Source organism: Antechinus flavipes, chromosome 5, assembly GCF_016432865.1.
Source record: "Antechinus flavipes isolate AdamAnt ecotype Samford, QLD, Australia chromosome 5, AdamAnt_v2, whole genome shotgun sequence".
Classification (NCBI taxonomy): domain Eukaryota; kingdom Metazoa; phylum Chordata; class Mammalia; order Dasyuromorphia; family Dasyuridae; genus Antechinus; species Antechinus flavipes.
The window spans coordinates 13,633,576-13,654,828 of record NC_067402.1 but is presented as its reverse complement, the minus strand read 5'-3'; the positions used below and the strand labels follow the sequence as shown (position 1 = coordinate 13,654,828).

At 43.7% G+C, this 21,253-nt stretch overlaps 1 protein-coding gene across 1 annotated transcript in view; it reads left to right on the top strand.

Moving 5' to 3' along the window:
• The window catches only part of IGF2BP3 (insulin like growth factor 2 mRNA binding protein 3), a 103,161-nt gene that overhangs the window by 56,623 nt on the left and 25,285 nt on the right, over positions 1–21,253 (top strand). Inside the window, exons 4-7 of the mRNA XM_051961487.1 lie at positions 8,834–8,885; positions 8,987–9,050; positions 14,909–15,193; positions 19,368–19,502. Coding sequence (XP_051817447.1) covers positions 8,834–8,885; positions 8,987–9,050; positions 14,909–15,193; positions 19,368–19,502 — 536 coding nt within the window. The remainder of the gene's footprint in view (positions 1–8,833; positions 8,886–8,986; positions 9,051–14,908; positions 15,194–19,367; positions 19,503–21,253) is intronic.

The following is a 21,253-nucleotide window of genomic DNA, read 5'->3' as shown; positions in this document are numbered from 1 at the left end:
GGATGTAATCATTTATCATTCCTATTTTGTGGCTGCCCTTGCCCAGAGGCTTCTGGACTCCTGAATAAGATTTAATAAAATCAAGTTTCCAACTTAACAAGGCAGTATGCCCAGACAAATAGCATAAGTCCAGAGCCAAAACTAAGGGGGAGTGGGGAGGAGAGAGACTCACTAAATCAGTTGACTCTTTTCTTAGCTTTTAGATATTGCAGTTTGTCTTTGGGGGGAGACAACTTCATTGGCGCTGGTAAAAAAAAAAAAAAGAGAGAGAGAGAGAGAGAGAGAGAATAATGAATAGTTAGCTCTCTTCTCTTTGTTGGTTCTAACTAGCTTTTTGAACCACTAGGGACAAGATAGCTTAGTTCTTTGGAGTTTCCAGTATCTCATCTGGAAATGGGATTAGTGATTGATTTTTTCTTCTTTTTTTAAACAAAGTAATTTATTTGGAGGGATAATTGGTGGCTAACCACTGGTGGATACTTTCTTGGAATTTTTTTCTGTTGGCCAGGAAAATTAGAAAATATGCCAGTTGGAAAAGGGAGCCTGGAGGTTGAGGGGGTAAGAGTAGTTATTTGAACTTCTGCTGAAAGCTGTGTGGCTTTCTGGAATCTAGATTTTTAAAATGATTGTTATTGAGTTATTTGCTTAGGAATTTGCTGTGCCTATAAATGGGGAAAAGTTTAGGGTAGGAAGTTTAATATTTAGGGTTTATAGGGGATAGGTTTTGTAAACTTTAAAAAAATTCTTTTTGGTAACAAAGCTGCATCTTTGGGGGGTGAAGAATCGCACCAGCCAGTTATCTTGGGGTAAAAAGAAATTCATCCCCACTCTGCTCTTTATAGTGTACTTCATATCTGGATCTCATTGGGGAGTGCCAGGGAAGACTCCTCTATTCTTCATGGGAAGATGGGAGGTTAAGGGTGGGCACTTAGATCACTAGATATTTGATAATTGAATTTGATTTAAAAAAAAAAAGAATGAGAATTATACCCACAGAGTGTGAACCTGTTTGGACAGACCTAATGCTATTTGTCTCCTTTGTCTTTGAAAGAGATTTTTGCAGACAAGTTGAACAAAATTAAGGTAATTGTAGTTAAGGTGATTAAGTAACATCTGTAATGTCATGGGCTGAAAAGCCATCTTTTGATGGAGATGGGGACCGATTTGATGGATGTTGTTGACTTCAAAGCCTGTCTTCCTGGGACCTTTTCTCAGTGTTTCTGAGGATAGGTTAAACATTTATTTCCCAAGTCTATTAACCCACCTCCATCAGTGCCTATGTGAGAAAAGGAGCAAACTGGAACTCTTGGTATTTCATGGGGTGATTGATCTAGTCTGAAGATCTAGGTAAATACAAAGCTGAAAGCTAAATGAAATATTGTCATGTAAATCCTACATGGAAAATCCTACAGATGAGAAAGGAAAGCTTTGTCTAACTTTCTCCCTCTTTCCTTGGGGATTGAAATTTGTCCAAGTTTATGCTAAAAACAGAACTGATCTCTCTACCCCAATTTTTTTTTCTTGTGAAAAATCTTAGATTTTTAAAATTTTTATGTGGAAAATATTGTGCTTGTATTCTCTTTTTAAATTTTAGTAAAGCTTTTTATTTACAAAACATTTGCATGGGTAATTTTTCAACATTGACCCTTGCAAAACCTTCTGTTCCAAATTTTCCCCTCCTTCCCCCCACTCCCTCCCCTAGATGGCAGGTAGTCCAATACATGTTAAATATGTTAAAGTATATGTTAAATCCAATATTTGTATAGATAGTTATCTTGCTGCACAAGAAAAATTGGATCAAGAAGGGAAAAAAAACTGACAAAATACAAGCAACAGAGTGAGAATGCTTATGGTGTGGTGTACACTCAGTTCCCACAATCCTCTCTCTGGGTGTAGATGGCTCTCTCCATCACTGAACAATTGGAACTGGTTTGAATCATTTCATTGTTAAACTACCCCAATTTTTTAAACAAAATTTTATTGACATATTTTGTTTCAACATCACCAAAATTTCTCCCTGTATTCAAGTTTTTAAGAATAAAGGCTACCCTTAAGGGAGTATATTTATTTGATCATTTATTTTGTGGGGAATGAAAAGAAAATGTTGAAATGCCATATCTCCTTTATATTCTCTCAAATATTCCAAAAGTACCTAAAGCCTTGATGTGAGACCCTGAATCAGCCTTCCTTGTAGCCTTCCCTGTTGAGGGGCTGGAGTAAACGCAGGAAAGTTGAAGATCATTTTTAAAGGCAGTCTAAAAAAATCTTGGAGGTGTTTTCTAAGACTCACTCTGAGATGTTATTTGAGTTGGGGGAGCTGGTGCAGAAATCTGACCCTACAAGGAGGCAAGGAAAAGAAAGACAAATCTTCCTCATCTCCTGAACCCTGAGAGCAGCTACTTAGCCATGTGTGTTAGAAGGGCTGGGGTCATTGTCTTGGGTAATAAGTATGAGGGCCTGCCAGAAGTCTCTCCCTTTCCCACCCTGCCTCCTAAGCCCTGGAGCCTGAAATTAAGTTTACTGACCTGGGGCTTTGTATGCAAATGTTGGGGCACATTTCATTTCCACTTTGTCTCTTTCTCCTGGTTAAGATGGATCTGTGTTGTGGAACCAGTGGATCTCTCCCTGAGATTAGAAAGCTGCTAATATCCTGGCTAAAATCATTAAGGAGGGAGAGGGAATTCTTCTTCCCCATTTTATTTATTGGGATTGGATGGAGAGGAAGGGGACCTACACAGTGGTCTTGGGGTGGGGAGCAGATTTGCCCTGGAGCCTGTCTCCCCTATTTTCTCCTTCCTTTTGCAAAGTGCCTTAATGGCCCCATCTCTGGTTGGAGAAGCCATCCCGAGCCCCTGGGTGATTCATCCCAGTTGGGGGCAGCTCAAATCCTATTCTAGGATTGGCTCGAGCAGGGAGGGAGGACCAAAGACAAAAGTTACAAGGAAATGGATGTCGATGTTTCAGGGGAAAGAAAACCACTTCTCAGCCTGTTAGTCACCCTTGTGGCCACCAGGTGAAGTTCTCCATTTTGTGCTGCAGGCAGGGTGACATTTTAGATGTTTGCACAGCCTTCCATGTTAGTGTGTAAGCGAAGTCTGGCTTTTAGAAAAGTCTATATGGCCCTGGGGGGGGGGGGGGGCTTCTGGCTACAGTATTGCTGGTATCTTCAGCCTGTAGGCTCCTAATCATTGTTGCCAAAATCAAATGGCCCTCCTGATCCTGATCTGTATTCTTTCTCTCTGTAATTAACTTTTTTTTTTTTTTTTAAATCTGGGAGAAGGGAGCCCCAAGCAAGAAGAGAGACCCAAACCAGTGCTTTCCAGCTGGTCACATTGTGGGAGAGGGTGCTTCTCTTGGCCTTTTCATTTCTTTCCTTCCAGCACAAAGGAACTAATAAATTTACAGGTAGCCCAAGATTCTTTGGTGGGGGAGACCTCTAATCTGTTAAGTAGCTGGAGCTTCAAGAAAACCCTATTTTCCAGTGCTTTGATAGGTTGATTTTTCCTTTCATCCCCAATCAGTGCTATCCTTCCTAATTTTGAAGCTGGTTTCCAGTGAGAAAGGAGTTGTTTCTGGTGTTGAGCTCCCCATAGCTGGAGAGAGAATAGTGGGATTACCAAGTCTGTCTCTTCCCCCACTGTGGGCATGGACTGCACATGGGTTGGGAGGATGAAAGGAAAACCAAAGGTAAACACAGATTTCTAGGGCTTGATACACCACCAGCAGCTCCTTGCAAGTCGGGTCCCAGGGACATGGCTGCCATCCTGACATAGCGTTTATATGATGTTATCAGACTTCAGCTGAACTTGGTTACAGCAGGAGAGAGGATTTTCAGTAGGACCTTGTAGGATCCTTGCCACCTCCATTTGTGCACCCTCTTTTCTTGCTCTTTGGGACTGGCTAAATTCTGTCTCTCCATTTAGATTTGCTTTTCCCAAAGGGGTGTCAGGGTCTCAAACGAACTTCCCATCCCAATCAGAATTCTCACTCCAGTCAATCTCTGACCAAAGTGTGATTGGGTCTAAAGGGGACTTGGGATGGGCAAGAGGGCATTCTCTGGGCTCAGTGGCTCTCTCCCCTCTTCTGGATTTTCAAAAAAAGTTTGTTTACTCAAATTCCTAAATGATGGGGAGGAAGGCGAGGAGAATAGGGAATCTTTTTTTTTTTTTTTTTTTTTTTTAATAGTAGACTTCCTTAATTCTGAATTTCCAAGTCCCTTTCCATTTGCCTTCTTCCCCGGAGTGGGGAGCCATCTTTCTGATCCAGCTTCTCCATTTACTTTTTTTTTTTTTTAAACATTCTCTTCCCAATTCCTAGTCTCTTCTCTGTCCCTCCCCCACCCCAGCTGTGCTGAGCAGCCATTGAATGTCTCTAGTTATTAGACCCCAGTTTACACAAGTTTTTAGGAACTTCTCTCCCCCCACACCCATGTAATTTGGAGTTCAGCCATATCCTTGTCAAGGAAGGGTTACAGATTATCCAAAGCTGGAGAATGCTGTAGGGCAAAGGGGAAGAAGAAGGGAAGGGATCAGCTATGCACATTTGGAGGCTAAAGGATGAAGGAGGCACCGAGGACCACTCCTGGCACTGGTGCCATCTGGAGAAAAGCAGTACAGGCTGGAACTAGCTTGGTGATAGACATCCTAGAATTATCTCAATAGCAAAACTGTGCTCTTTTTGTTGGCTTTGGAAGAGGGGCCCCCGGGAGGAGAGCAGGGTTGAGGATTGGCTCTCAGCTGCCACCTCTTTCCCACTTAGAGCTGGGTGCCTAAAAAATATCACTGATCCTTGACTCACAGCCACACCATTGTATGGAAAAAGCCTCGGATTTGGGCTCTGTGGGAGTCTCTGGATTGTTTCCTACTTTAGAAAATAGAGATGAAAGAACTGCCCACTGAGATCCCTTCCAGCTAACATTCCATGATTCTAAGATCCTGTGCATGTCTCCAGCCCCTTGGAGACATTTAGGGTTAGCCTGGAAGAGACATTGTCTGTCACAAAGGAGGATGTGTATGATCGTGGGATTCTCTGGGCTTCCATCTAATGGGCATTTTCACCTAGGACAACATTTGATACTGAAAGAGACCTTTGGCTTTTGTTGTGTCCACCTCCCTCCTTTTACAGAGGAGGAAGCTAAAAGCCAGAGAAGTTAGGGGAAAGTCCTGTACCTTTGCTGGAGCTTCTGATGTGGGTGTGAGGAGGCCAAGGATCAGTTCTAGTAAGAGAGACGAGTGTGAAGTGGGATTTTTTTTCAAGAATACAGAAAATAATTTATTGACTAGGGGTGTGGAGAGAGCAGTCACAGGCAAAGAGGGCAGAGGCCAGATTCATGTGATACAGATAATGAGCAAATTAGTGGAAAGATTTCTGTTCTCCAGGAATCAGAAAATCCTGGTTTCTTCTAGCCCTTCATCAACTAGCTAACCTTGGATAAATAACTTGAGTTTCTTCTTTACCTCGGTTTCTTCATCTGTAGGAAGAGGTTGAAATAGATGACCTTCACAGTTCAATTTTAAGTTTCTGTGACCTTAATTAATTTTCTCTGTAGAAATTAATCCCTTTTAATAATTTTTTTAAAAAAGAGTCTCTGATGGTCACAAGGAATAAGTTATTCTAGCAGTTTGAGTGAACTAGAGTAACATGGAACATGAAATCTGGCACTGTGTCCTATGTCAGATCCTATCCAGACAAATCCCAAAGCTTCCTAGAAGAGCCCTTCTGTACTCCATCTCTGGCTTCAAAGGAGAAGTTGTACAATTTCCTGTGCCCATTTCATTTAAAGACTGTAACTCTTAATTGTTGTTGAAGGACTACAAGTCTTTCATCCACAGGACAGTTTGGGAAATGACGGCATTCATTATCCCTTGGTTTATAAAATGTGCGGTGAATATAAATAAAATGGAGAGCCTCTGAATGGATCTTTCCCCGTCCTTCACACTGTGTATTTCTGCTTCTTGAGATTTTTACAACTCGGGTTCCATTTTTTAAAAACTAGATTAGTTTAGTGAAACAAGTTGTGCAGTGTCAGTTTGGTAAAATTAAGGTGATCTATGAAAGCTTTTAGTAGGAGAATTAGGAAAGACTTTACTTCTGTCAGTGGCATTTGGCAACAACAATTGTAGCTCATTTCAGAAAGAATTATTTATTTTCTGCAATTCTCTGACTATCAAAGAAGACAATTCTTAATGAATGAACCAATTGCTTTCAGGAAACATTTAAGATTCTGTGTTTCCCCTGTGTGCTTTTTTCCCCTTTAACAAAATAAAGAACTCTAAAATGAATTAATTTAAGTGGAATAGGCCCCTTTTGTTGTTTTTTTTTTAAAAACAAAAACAAAAACATCAAATAAGAGATCAGACAAAATCCGGATGAATAATCTGGTTTCTTCCCATCAAAATTGGTGATTTTAAGCATTAACATGATAAGATTTTGATGGACATTTCCTGCTGTTCTAATAAAGGGCAGTGAAGAGTGACCTTTGGTTGTTGTTTATTGTCTTTTTGTTTGTTTTTGTAGGAAAGAGCACGGCAATCTTTAAAGCATGAAATAAATGTTAGTATTGTTGCATTTATATTTTTAAAATTTAGATTGTTTTTTTGTTTTTCCTATCCAAACTCTTTTCTTAGATATAATCTACTGCATAAAGAACTGCATTGAGCTTTTTAATGAGCTTTGCTTTGTAGGGAGATTCATTCTCTCCATTTTGAGTTGAGACCCTCTAGGGTTGCCTGTTTGTCGTGGCTGGTCTGCCTCCGGGCAGTCTCCAAGATCAGTTTTGCTGGCCTATTACAGTGCAGACCACATGTGTGGTCAGGCTACAAAGAGAGGGAGAGTTAGGTAAACAATACCAGACTCAGTAATTTGCTGCTCTAGATTTTTTTTTTGTCAAAGTCCGAAGTAAACTCTGTTATTTAATACTTTTAACAGTAGTTGTGATCTCAGATAAAACATGAAAGTGTAATGAACCCTACAAGTAATTTTGCCTTTGCTCCCAGTTATTGCCGACCAGGTGTTCTCAGCCTCCACCCCATCCCCCAAGGAAATTGACCATGTGGAAATTGACAAATAGTTTCTTTTCTATAAATCGATAACTTGATAAAATTCACCTTTTACTTTGAAAAATTCAGGATACTGAATTCACATTGGTTACCAACAGCCTTAAAAGGAACTATTAAATAAACAAGTAGGAGATAACATAGAAGATAAATGTCCTTAGAGGAAATTTTAAATTTTTATAAGAAGTGTTTGCCTTGGAATGGCAGCTGAAGAACCAGGGAACATAACAGAATACATCACTAGACCCTTTTTCACGTGAATCTAGTTGCTGTTGACCTGTTATATTTGCCCTGTTGTCATTGGGTATAGTTTTCTTGGTTCTGCTTAGTTCACTTAGCCTCAATTCACATATGTCTCTTCATGTTTCTTTAGATTCATTCTATTCCTTTCCCATGGCACAGAAATAGTCCATTATAGTTACATATCACAATATGTTTATTCCTTACTGCTTTGTCCTGCATACATGTATTTGATGTGTCTTGAAGTCAGAAGATTTTATCATGGAAATGTACCTCTATCTTGTCAGTAGAAGCTTGAGGGATAAAAATAAACTTAGTGGTAGAGTAACCATCTACTCAGAGAAGCATGGTCCCTGCTTAGAGTATAGTAGGACTGAAGTTCCTAAGCTTATATTAAATTACTCAGGAGAATAAAGAGAAGTTTAGAGAGTTAGACAAGTAGCTGCGGAGAAAATATTTATCTTATAATAGCTTCTGTCTAAAAAAAATGACTGATTTTAAAAAATTTCAATTTTAATAACACATCAGTAATATTAACTAGAGCTAAACAATTTTATACAAAAAGAACTGGTTGTATTTTTCTTTTTTCCTTTTCCTTAATTGTAGGGAAAGAGAAAAATGTTTATGAAAATTTAAAAATTAATATAAATTTTACAAAAATTCACAAAAGAAGGGAGAGAAAATCTTCCTATACTAGGAGGAGATAGAAAGGGCTTGTATTCTCATCAGCGTCTGCTCCAGATTCTGAATTCAGAACCTTTGTTCAGGTCAGGTATTCAAGTCTATAGGTAGAAGATTGGAGCCTTAGAGCTATGTGGATATCAGATTCTGAGACTCACTGTCTTAGAGACACTCCAGAAGGCAACTACAGTTCCCCTTTTATTTACTGTAACCATGTATTGAATGCAATAGAGAAGAGAATTTTTCACCTTTTTTCTCTAGTACCTATCTTATATCTTAGCCCAGGGTCCTTTGGTATCTCTATTTGTTATCTCAGTTAAATCTTCTCTAGAATTTAATCTCTTAAGTTATATCTGTCCCTTTGTTCAGAAAGGAAGTTTTTTTTTCCCTCTTAAAGAGGAACTTGTTTTTTTCTTTCTTTCTTTTTTTTTTTTTTTTTTAATAAAAAGATAGTATTGAATTTAGCTTCTTCAAGCTCCTGTTTCACATAACTATATGCCAGGAAAAAATGTTTATATGTGAGTATCTGTGTGAAAATGTGGCCTCCTTTCTTCCTCACCCCTAGAAACAAGGCAGCTGGACTTCCATAAAGCTGCCATACTGTGGTTGCTCCTAGATTAGCCAGCGTGAAATGGATTTGAAGCCAGAGATCCAGGGATGTACAAGACACAGAGAAACATGTACTCGCTCATGGTGTCCTTCCTATAATTCTTTAGATCAAAGACCCAAATTAATCGTTTGGCTCTTGGCCAGCATAATTTGCTTTGCAATTAAAAACATATTTCTATTTTTTCTAACAACTCAAAGAAGCACCCAGTGGTTAACCAATCTCTATTGTTGTCTTCTCTTCTTCCTAGGTGCTGGACAGTGTTTTGGCTCAGTATGGGTCGGTGGAGAATTGTGAGCAAGGTGTGTGTCTCTTAAACTCATTTGATTTCAAATTGATCAAAGAAAGGCAGTAGGAGGAAATTTTAATTTGGTTGTTCTTGTGTATTTTTCTTATTCTCTAGTAAACACTGATACTGAGACTGCTGTGGTCAATGTAACCTACAGCTGCAAGGAGCAGGCGAGACTGTAAGTATTCTGTACCACTTCATTTTTCACTTGGTTGACTAATTTCAATAAAATTATTTTGCTCTAGTTACACCATTAATATCTGGGGGTGGGCAATGGGGGAGAAGGAAGGGAGGGAGATGGGTGCCAAGGATGAAGATGATGAATGACATGGAGGCTGCCCTCTGCCAATACCCACCTTTTTCCTGAAAGCTCATGGATGCAGATATCAGTTCACATTGATCACATTGTCTTTAACTGTGAAAAATGTGACTAGATCAGTCCTTGAGATTTCAGAGATGCTGGACCATATTTGTGGGCCAAAGTATAGCCAGCTAAACTAATGAGGCGCTCCTCTGTCTCTCTAACTGGCATCATTAGGACAGTAATGTTGCATATATTTTATTTGTGTTTATATATATATGTATGTATATATATTTAATATGGATATGTAAGTGTATATATATGGATATTGTGTGTATATATGTATGTATATTTTACAAAATGTATGATTTTTCTTTGTTAAATGCTATCAGAACTTTTGACTTTAACAATGATAAATACTGATTGGAAATCTGTCATTTTATTAAGTTTCTCTTAGTTTAAAAAATGGTTGCATGTATTTTTGGCAGGTAGATTTATGAATTGAAATGTCTTTATCTCCAAATTCCACAGAGAAACCCCATTTTTTCTTTTCCTTCATCCCCTCCACTTCAGTCAGACAGATGTTTAAATTATAGTTATATAGATCTACGATCCAACGGAACGAGCAGAAACATTGACAGTTGGATTGGTTATTGTTGACGTGAGATCCTCTGAGAAATGAGGTGGTTCCAGCTCTAAATTTATGATTGTGCTCAAACCTAGAAAAGTACAATTGAGGCTCACCTCAGAGATGTGCTGGGTTGTCTGGAAATAATGTAATCATACTCAGGAAAACAGGCACAAAGATCAGCAACTGATAGTTGTGTGACAAGAGACTGTTCCCTTGACAGGCCTGGACCTAGAGATTGAGGCTTGACCTACCAGAAAGGCTAAGATCCCACCCTCCTGTGCCTCCATGGCCTATAGATTAGGAAAGCCTTACTGATCTAGACCCATGACTGGGAAGCCATGTTATAAGGAGAAAAGAGTCAAATATTTTTCTCTACTTAAGAAGTGATGACTCATATCATAGGGTCAGGAGGCCTTCTTCTAACATTACTTTAGAGAGGTCCCTGTTGACTAGAAAAGGAGACAAGAAAAGTCCTTCTTTTCCATAAGAGGGGCTAGGGAGATAACCTTGCAACATTTGCTTTTATGTTGCTATATAGCAGGATTTGAAGACCACTAATCAAATATCTAGGAGGAAAGACAATGTCCCACATCTCTCAGTGGAGGACAAATGATGTACCCCTCATTTCCATCTCTGGGGGTGACAGGAACCCAGATGGGAAGCAGTTGATTGATGGGAGCCCATTTCAGGAAGGTCCCTGCCTAATATTACTGTCTGACTCAGAGCATGTGGACCTGGCTGACCACTGTTATGGAAGTGAGCAGCTGTCTCTAGACTCAGTACAAACGAGGAGTCATCAACCTCTAAGATGACTTTCTGTGATGTCCTCCATATATACTAGAGTTTTTATTAATATCTTAGATAAGGAATTGATAGGGTCTTCTTGACTTATGTAGATGATGCCGAAATGCAAAATAATCTTTTATAATTTCAAGAAAAGAGTCTGATAAAACAAGAGGAACTCCAGTAGGGACCAATTTAGCAGATTCCTGAGAACTGAAAAAAGAAAACAACAAAGAGGCAGTAAGAGCCCACCAGGGACTGAGGATGGAGGGGACAGAAGAGGAGACGCCAGCTTCCAAGCTTGCTTCTGATTTTTAGTGCTCAAATGAGACGTTGTCTTTGAATTCTTTGCTTGTTTTTTACTTATGTAAAAATGGAGGACATGTCAAACTATATCTACATGGCCGGGCAATAGCAGCTTCTCGAAGAGAAAGGTGTCATTGCCCTTTCTAACATGTGGTTAGGTTCCAGCTCATTGTGTATTGGGTTTGGTGGCTCATAGCATATAACATGGAAGGATCTTAAATTGTCCTTCTGCCCTTCCATTTAAAATTTTCCTGAGATGTATACAAAAAACCTTCAAGTACTCTAGGTAGAAGTTTGGTAATTTCACTCAAGTCATCCAACTTTTCACTCTCTAAACTTAATCATTTCATTTGGTGCCCATTTTCCTTTGGCTTTGAAGGGACTTTACTAGATGAGTTCTTAGATCCCTTTCTGCTCAGAAAGGTGCTTTAAAAAATTCCACCTTTTAGCAGAACTTCAAAAAAGAGCAAAATGGGTAACTTCCCTTTTAACTGGTGCAGTAAAAGCATCCAAGAGCAGGGAATTGGGGGCATTGCAAATTGGATAATCTCCCAAGTGGATAACCACCCTGGCTAATGGACAGTTGGCTGGAATACCTACCTCACAGGGTTGTTGTGGGGATCAAGTGAAATGGTAAATGTGAAGGATGTTTTCAGTATCTGCTGTGTTGACCAATGAAAGTCTAACCTTGGATGTCATATTATTTCATATATTTGTCAATGATCTGATTAACATGATTGTGCTTGGAAAAGTCACATGATTTTCCTAACGAGCTGATTACTAACATTCCTTGGGCCTAGCAGCAAATCTTGCTAAAAAACTTAACACTTAACAGAACACTAAGTAACCTAATGGAACATTAGGCTTGCAAAGCTTGAGTTTCAGCCATTTTCTTCACATTCAGAAATTCAGCCTCAGTCTACGACTCTGGTGTGCTGCAGACTTAGCTTGTCAGCTAACGCTGGCCACGTGCATGCTCTCCTTTGGGTCACTGTGAAATTATGGAGCTTACTGATGGCTGATGCTTGTTTGCTCAGATCCCTCCTCTAACTTAGAGGCTTCTTCTAACCTCAGTGAATTTGGGGCAGTCTCAGGGGGTACCTGGGAGGGGAGAGAGAGAAACAATGTCCTGTCCCTGGAATTTATTGTTCCTGGTATCGGAATACTTATTTACACCAGATCGGTATGCTTTTAGAACTGGGGTCAAATATAATTCTGCAGTATGCACAGATTTTTCTTTCCCTACCCCCAAAAGAAAAAAAAATCTTTTAAAAGCAGGCACACCATAATATTTAAAAATTATCCATAAAACTTAACAAGTTGAGACTGGTTTTTCTTGGCATTCAATGCCTTGCTCAGATCTGTCCCTCCACAGGGCCTAGGTGACGTGTGAATAACTGTTTGCTCACCTAGATCAGAAGGAGATGTCACAGAGATAAGCTTTTTTGGGCTCAGGTTGGAAAAACGGCTGCTGTTGTCCCTTTTCAGCTTTGGGATCCTGTGATTTTGTGATAAATATGCTTTCTCCTTCACCTAGCCTGACAGGAGGCCTGCTTTACCCACGAAAGTTGATCTGAGCCATATTTATCTTTATGTGTGTGTATGTGTGTTTGCATGTCTATACACGCACACACACACGCACACATATATGTAATTTTGGAAATACTCATCATGCTTGGAGTGGACTCGCCCTCAGGACCACGGCTGGTGAAGCGAATAGTCCCAACTGCAGAGTTGGGTAGGGCAGGGTGAGGTAGAAGCTCCCTGATCTTTGCTCTCTTTGGTGGAGCCAGAGCCGCAGCCTCCTCGAGGAACACCTTCCTCTGCTCTTTCTCTTTCAAAGAGAGCTTACGGTGACTCGGGGCTGAAGGCCGGTCTGTCCCAAATGCCGTCCCCGCTCCCTTCTGGCGGACGTGGACAGCGTATAGTGCCGGGTTAGTTCTGGGCTCTCCTGTTTATTTACCTTACTCGAGGTGGGACGTTTTCTCTGAGAGCCTCTGGTTGAGTGGGGAGGAGGACCAGTTGCTCCCGAAGGAGAGACTTAAGACCGTCCCACCCGTGGGTGACGGGGCAGAAGGAAGAGGCAGTGTTGGGGCCCCGCTCTTCGGGACACGCATGTCCTCTCTGCTTGCTTTCCAAGACCTGGCTTTCTGAGATGCATGTTTCTGGTGCCTGCCCGACTTGGGCTAACATGCCAGTGACACTTCTTCCCCCCATCCCTCCCCTCTAACTTTTTATTCCAAGTGACATTTAGCAGTCTAGCGTTAGTAAGTCCAGCACCACCCTCAGCCACAGTCTGCTTTGCTCCTGGAGATCGCCCTTCTTACCTCTGATCTACTTTGCCCCGTTGGGCCTTCTGGTATAATTCCAAGGCCCAGCTCGGCAGAGTAAATCAGCGGGAAGACCTGAGCCCCCGTGACGCCCTCAGACCGTCATCAGGAAGACTCCGGCGCCTTTGTTTAGGGTTGAATTGTACGCTTTGTTGGAGTTTTTGATTGTGTTCGTCTGGTTCTGGAGAAAGAGGCAGCGTGAATAGGGACGAGACAGCTGGCGTGGGAGCTCTGAATTCGGACTCTGCCTCTGTCCCGTCCTGGCTCTGAATCTTAGACAAAGACCCTTCCTCTCCCAACATTCCAGGCGGTAGCCTCAGATGGAATGTGCCGGGCAGTGGTGATTTGCATTGGCAGAGGGAGTGTGCTCACCTGGGATTTCCCTGGAACAGGAAAATCCCAGGTCTGGTCCCTTTCCTCTTTATTTTAATGGTGTAACAGAGGAAAATGTATCTGCATGAATGTCGCATGAAGTCTTGTTGGGAGTCATTGTTGGGGCCGTGTTGTAATGTTGGGGCAGAGTTGATTGGGGTTTTGTGTTGGCTGTTTTTTGTGATTGCGTGTGTTGTGAGACATGAACAATGCTTCAAGTGCTTCCTTCTCCCTGCCTTTTGTCCCAACCTCCTCTTCTTGGAAATCATACAGAGATGGTTTCTTGGGACTCCTCCCAGTTTTCTAAATTATATCAAAAAGGTGAAGTTTCTAGGTTAGCAGAAAAGTCATGGTAAGAATAAGAACAGAATACCTAATGGCTCCTCTCAGGACTAACATTAACCACTTGTTTCTGACTTAATTTCCTGGCTTTTCCTCAGCTGTTATTGACCCAGATGATAACTGGTGTTGAAATAAAAAAAAAATCATCTAGAGCATAGACTCAATCTTTTTACTTAATGCACTTTGCTGTTAGTAAGTAAAGAAATTCTCAGGGAGATCTTTGACCTTGTAGGCTGAATTCTTCCCCCCGTAGATTGGCTTTGGGTTCCAGAACCATAACAAGAGTTGGGCAACCTTGAGCACTCAATTTGAGAAGCAACAGAAATATAACAATGTCCACTTCATTAGCAAAGAAACAAATGATCTTAGTTGAAACCAAATGTACCTCCAGGACAGTAACTAATCCCCCTTAATGAACATATTATTTTTACATCACAGATCACAAAGTTAATTGGATAGTTTGTTCTGCCCTGCTTCTCCCTGGTGCCAAAATTGCTCATTATTCTTCTGTTGGGTTCTCTCAGCCTAGGCCAGTTATAATACAAAAGGTGCTAGCAACGCCTTCGATACAGGGCCCAGGGATGGAAACTGCGTCTCCTCCCAAGATCACTTCAGCCTAGCTTATTGACAGGGTGCTCAATATTCCAGTCTCTGTGACTGATGACATCATTTCACTAAAGATTAGAGGATTTGTCAGCTGCTTTGGTAGAGGAAACGACCCCCACTTTTGAGTCACTTGGAATAAAGCATCTCTGTGTGTTTCTCCTTAGATATTGGTTCTCCCTCTACCCTGTTTTGCTCTGTTTAAATGAATAAAAATACAATCTCAAGCTTGGAGTTTGTCTCTTCTGTAAAATTTTGCAATAAAAAAACTTAAGTTTTTTGGTCCTTAGCCATTAAACTTAACCTTCGGCTTGCTTTCTCTCCTTTCATTTGCCCCTCCGCCCCGTGTCCATTTGTTTGTGTCGCAGTGCGATCGAGAAGCTGAATGGCTTTCAGCTGGAGGGGTACACCCTGAAAGTTGCCTACATCCCGGATGAGCTGGCCGACCTGCCCATGCCGCACTCTCCAGTCATGCCGACCCGCCGTGGTTATGGTCATAGGGGACCCCAGAGGCAGGGGTCCCCCGGAGCCGCGGGACAGAACCACCAGAACGACATTCCTCTCCGCATGCTGGTCCCCACTCAGTTCGTTGGAGCCATCATTGGGAAGGAAGGCGCCACCATTCGCAACATCACCAAGCAGACCCAGTCTAAGTAAGTGGCCAGTGTGTCAGGGACGTTGCGAGCCTTTTTGTCTGTGTTCCATCGAATCTCATCGGGGGTGGGTGGGGGCGGAAGGAGTACCCCCAGCACTTTCTGCCTCTTTCTGAGTATGGTCTCTCAGTGGAGCCTCTGATCTTGGTCCCAAAGGGAACTGGAGAAGAGTTGCCCTTCTCTTGTAACTGAAACCAACAAAAAAGCTTATCTTGCCCAAAAATCTCCTCCCTGATCTCTTGGACCCCAGCCTGTTGGTAAAGCAGCTACGAGAGATCCCAGCAGTCTAGAGGGCACCCCTGAAGCATTTTCTTAGCTTTCCTTGGGGTTTTCAGGGGTGACCAGCCTTGGTCTTTTCTATTTTGTGGCACCTCTCAGGGATCAATCTGCCACCTACAACTCGGCTTCATTCCTGGCCTTAGAAATGGCTTTTTCAGAATGGCCTGGCCTTTGTGGATAACCTAGACTTAATCCAGTGGCTCATATTTATCCAAAGAAGAAGCCAATGAGAGTTGTCCCCATGTTGCTACTTACAGATTGGAAGCTGGTGGACTATCAGAAATGTAAAATACTTAGGAATTGTGAAACCATGCAATTAAGGAAGAGAAGGAGCTGAAATGCGATAGAGGCAGGAAAATCAAATTATATACGATATATTTTAGCTCCCTTTACATATATCACTTGATCCACTCTATATAACATGGTTTCATATGAAGATATTATTTGGTATGTATAAGAGATGTAAAGTCCTGGGGAAGAGAGAAGTCGGGGAAATAATTTTAGAGACATTCTGTGCTCTACCCCCAGCATATTTTCAAAGGAAACCCACCTAGGACTTGCTTAATAACTCTGGAAGGTCAGGGTCGGGGGAGCGTTGTGCTGGCCAGCCGGAGGCCCTGGACCCAAAGGTGCCGGGGGCTAGATGCTATTAATCTTTAAAACATTCAAGTTCATGAAATCTTCTCTTATATTGAAAACTGGAAGTGAGCAGATTTTTCTGGCGAGCTCTCCGGGCTCTTCATAGGCGTCTTTGCTACTTAAGGAAAACTTCCAGCGTCCTCCCTCTTCCTTCTCTGCTCCCATACTTGTTGCTGACTGGATGCATCCAGCTGCCTTCTGGCCAATAAAGTGTAGTGGGAAAAGTAGCTGTCCTTGGTAGTGGAGCAGGCTTCCTTCTTCCACAGCTTTCTGGAGCAGGATGGCGGCGATCCTTAGACAGTTTCCGCCGGTCCTCTTCATCACAGTGAGGTGCTGGGCACACACAATTAATGCCCCATTTTATGGACTTAAGTGAGGCTGCGCTGGCCAGTGTGAACCTGCTGCCCCTGTTTAGAGGAGTAGGGGACAGATTTCCTTGGAGAGAAGCCATTGCAGAATGGGAGGGATGGGTGGAGTCAGAAGTTGGTGGGAGGGCTGCTAGGAAGTGGACCCTCCCCCCCTTGAAATGTTTTTTTGCAGAAGGTGAGAATGCTTTGCCTGTGTGCAGACTCAAGTAGCACGGGATGCTGCTTACTGATGGCCAGAATGGAGTAGAAAGGAGGCCTGGTCTGGGAGGGGCAGGAGCCTGTAACCCAAGAGCTTAGCTAAGCCCTAATGCTTCTCTGGGGTCCCATGAGCCTCTTGACCCATTTGTTATCTCTTCCTCTCCCCACTCCTCACCTCCATCCAGCTTTATTTTTTAGAGCGCACTGCATCTCGTAATTCACCACAGTCACTTTCTAGCTGGTTTCCCCTTCTTCACCCTGAGCAAATTTGGGTATTTCTTGTCAGGTCATTCGTTGACTTGCCCAATGAGGCAGAGCTGTGGCCTCTGGTCCTCCATGTTTTTAATTCTGCGGTAGGGATTTCTTGGCAGTACATGCTATGGGGGGCAGGAAGGGGTGATAGAACCCAAGAGGAGGTGGTGGGCTTGTTCCCTCGAATGCTCCGCTGATCCTTGCCAGTGGATTTAATTACCTCTGGCTACAGAAACTAATCATTATTTGATGGGCACACTTTCTGAAGTGGCCTCAGAGGGCTGCCCTAATCAGCAGAGGAACATTCTCTCCTCCCCCAAGCGATCTGATGTTTAATTGCTAATGGAGCAAAACGGATGGGGATGGGGATAGACGGGAAGGGGACTGTTGGCATCTCTTCCCAGATGAGGAGTATTTGGAAAAATGTGGCTCTGGAGAACAATGGAAGCAACGGGAATAGGGATCCTACTGGACCCTCTCCAGGGCTTCTTCCTTCCCAGCGTTGTAGGCAAGATCCTCTCTCTGCGTGCAGCCCCAGTTGGCCATCTTGTTCAATGAGAGAGAACCAGTGACAGAGCTGTGGTGTGCATTTGCTGCTGTGCTGTTGCCGAGATGACCCTGGCGGCTTCCGGGTTTTTGGCGGGGAGGCAGGGTGCAGGTGTGGACGGCCTCTGAGGCGTCATCCCATTATTCCCCAAAGGGCACGGCCCGCACTATGCGAGGATCCAAGCTGGCTTGGAAGAGCCTGCCCGAACGTGGCCAACCCCAGAGAAGAAGGGCAGATTAAGGCAGTTGGCTCCCCCAGTCGATGTAGTGCCTGTGGGGATAAAATGGAGCCATGGCTTGTCAGTTTTCCAGCTCCCGTTCCAATTGTGCTCAAGTGTTATGAGGTGGAAGGGAGTCTGTTTGCAAACGTAGCCACCTCTCCAGGGCCCGACCCAGTGCGTGAGAAGGGAACCGGATGCTCTGCCCTCGTCCCCTCACAGGGGAGACTTCTGAGCAGAAGCTCCAAGGGCAGCCCGAGAGCTTGACTCGGCCGAGCTCCCCTCCCCCCTTTGGCTAAAGGAGATCCAAATGGGGACAAAGGAGGCAGCTGAGGAGGCAGCTGAGGGGGCCGTGGGCCACAGCAGAAGGACGGGTCTGGCGCCCTGGCCTGGGCCTCGCTGCCCTTGCTCACCGGGTGACGCCGGGCGAGCCGATTGCGCTGGGTCTGTTTCCCATCTGGAAAAGGAGGTGGCTCGAGCAGAGTTCTGCGGTCTTGCCTGGCTCTGTCTGTGTGATCCAGGCCTTTAGAGTTGGGAGACTTTTGCAGCCGGCGCCTTTGTCCTTCAGCCACTCCCCACCCCTTCCCTTGCCGTGCCCCTGTGAGGGCAGGGGCACCCTCCTTTCATGCCCCCCCCAGGCTTTTCAGGGACTGCTTGGATGGTAGCTGCTGCCTGTGCCTAACGCCCTAGAGAGCTGTTGTCTGTGGTGGTGGTGGTGGGAAGGACTCTCTCAGAGATGTGGCCAAGGTAAAGACGCGGATGTGGCATGAGGGCTGGGGACCCCCGAAGGCCCAGCGGGGAGGGAGGGGCTTGTGCTCCTTAGGAGAAGTTTGAGAGCCCTTGTCTTGTGCCCAGGGACGCTCTTTGTGCCTTTGCTCCCGAGTGTTGCTCCTGAGTAGCGGTCCTTTCTGCTACAGAGGCCATAAACCCCTTAACCTTTCTGTGTGTGTGCGTGTGCTTGGAGTTGGGTCATTCTGATGATAACCTGAGAAATGTTCACACTAAATGCATGGTCAACTCTTGATCATCTGCCCTGAAAGGGGGAGAGCAGTGGCTCGAGCACCGCGGGACAGTGGAAAGCACACTCTATTTGGAGACGGGGGACCGGGTCCAAATCCTGGTTCTGCACCTTCCTAGCCTGTCCGACCTTAAGCAAGTCCACGTCACTGCTCTGGGTCTCAGTTTCTTCATCTCCTAAGAATGTGGTAGCTGGACTAGATTGCCTCAGAGGTTCTTTCTGGCTCTAAATCCATGATCCTTTAATGCCCAGTTCCCTCTTGTCTGCCTTTGGTTGGTTCTGTAAGACTTCTGGGTACAGACGCTCTTCCACTGGCATTTTGCTGAAATGATGATGACAATAAATTTACAATCCTTGAGTGCCTACCGTCCACATGGGCAGCACAGAGGGATGGCCCGGACACATTGTAGAATGTCGACGGAAATTCTGCTGGGATTCAGATTCGCATGAAGAAGTCACCAGAAATGGAGAGATGCCCCATGGGGATAATCAAGAGTTGACACTTTGGGGGATGCGGTGACTTGCCCCACTCTTTGCCCCCACTTGGTTTGACTCAGAAATTGGGGGGGTGGCTTGTGAGGCTAGACCAGTCCCATAAGATGAGCTCTTTGGAGGCTAACTTTCTGCTCACATCTTTTTCCCATTCCCACCAAAAGGATTGATATCCACCGCAAGGAAAATGCTGGCGCCTCTGAGAAGCCGATTACTATCCACGCCTCTCCTGAAGGCTGCTCCACTGCTTGCAAGATTATCATGGAGATCATGCAGAAGGAAGCCCAAGATACCAAATTGTGAGTAAAGGGCATTGCCTGGGGGGGAGGGGGAGAGGGTTCCAGTTGAGTGGTCGTGGTTCAGGAGTGTTTCCCTTTGGGTCTGTTTAAAGAGAATTCTGCTGAGGAGTGAAGGGTGACATGTCCACATGTGCCCCCAACAGCTTAAGCTTCGGGACACAAAAGTTTTCTGGCTCTTCCTTTACCTTAGTTGGGAACCCGAGGTCCGCTGGTTTGAGCGCAGCACCCTGGAAGTGCCCGCTTGTATGTCCTAGGGGCCCTTCTTCAGCTCGGACACAATTTTGCCCCAGTATTGGCTCCTGGTCCCCCATCTCATCCACCCAAGTCAAGATGCACGCTCTAACCGCTTGCACTAATGATCTCCTCGGCCATCCCTCTAGCTTCAAATGCTGGCTCTGACACATGCTCCCTGTGTGATCATGAGCAAGTTTCTTCTACTCTCTGAACCCGATTCCTCATCTGTAAAATGGGACTGATGATCCTCGTGATAACTTCCTACTTCACAGGGTTGTTATTTGGTTCACAAGCGGTCTTGCATGTTATGTTCTCTGCAATCCTGGAAATGCTTTGGCAATGTCATTCAGCATTCACCAAATGCTAGGCCATCCGTCAGGTACCAGTAATGATAGCTCCTCTAAAATGGGGAGGGAGGAATGAGATTAGGAGTGTTTTGAGCAACTTGGAAGAAAAGTACCTTTTCATTTCAGGGTCTGTAATCTCTTGAATTTTGACATTAGCAATCAATCTTCTGGGTGTTGATAAGCCCTGAAGAGGCTTTTGTGGGAACTGGATGAATTTCTCAGTTGCCTGGTTGGCCCTGAAATGGGTATAGTGGCTGTCTCTGATGGGATTAATGATCCTTGGTTCAAAAAAAAAAAAAAAAAAAAAAAGGGCCAGGGGCATTCATGTGATGTTCCAACTCTAGTTAAAGAGATGTACCTAATTCCTGTGTCTCTCATGTTTCCTGATGACTGAGGCAAAAGACAAAGCATCTCTTCCCCTTTCCCTCTTACAGGGATATCAGTCGAGGGTCCCCCTGGTTTCTCCTTTTAAAGGAAGTCAGTCCTAGAATGTCGGTCTCTTTTCCATGACCTACAAATTAGGGGTCAGTGAGAGTGTAGAGCCATCATGCTGTTAACATGCTTATTAATTCTACCTCTTATGCTTTGGTTACATAGCTGGGGCTCATGACTTGGCTTTCTGCACAGTAAGTGGGCATTCTTGCAGGCTGGTGACAAAAGTCTTGCTTGATCTTTTACATAGTCAAAAGGAATCTAAATGAAGCCTCTTCTTCCCTTTCCCATCCCTTTCCTCCATGATTGTCAGCTACTTCCAAATTAAATTTTTCTAAAAACAAATTGGCCTGGTCCATCCCAGTGAGAGGTAGGCAGAGGTGCCAAGCAGAACGTTGTCTTTGCCAGAGGCAGTGGGCACCTTCACGATCCAACTGTCTCTATCGCCAACAGACATTTTGAGCAGGAATGCAGAGAGAAAGATGGAGACGCTCAGCTATGTCTCTCCAATCTGGCTTGGATTTCTTTCTTTCTTGACCTGCTGAGCTCTGCTTTTCAATCCCTGGCCTTGATGCCTGCTGACCATCAGAGAAAACAAGAGTAAAAAGACTGATCTGGGAATCAGAAAAATTCTTCAAACTGTTCAGGAACTTCAGTGTTCCTGCCCAAATTTTATTTCCTTTCCCATTTCCCAAAAAGGGTATTCTCTTAAGAGCATGTCCTATGATTAAATCCATT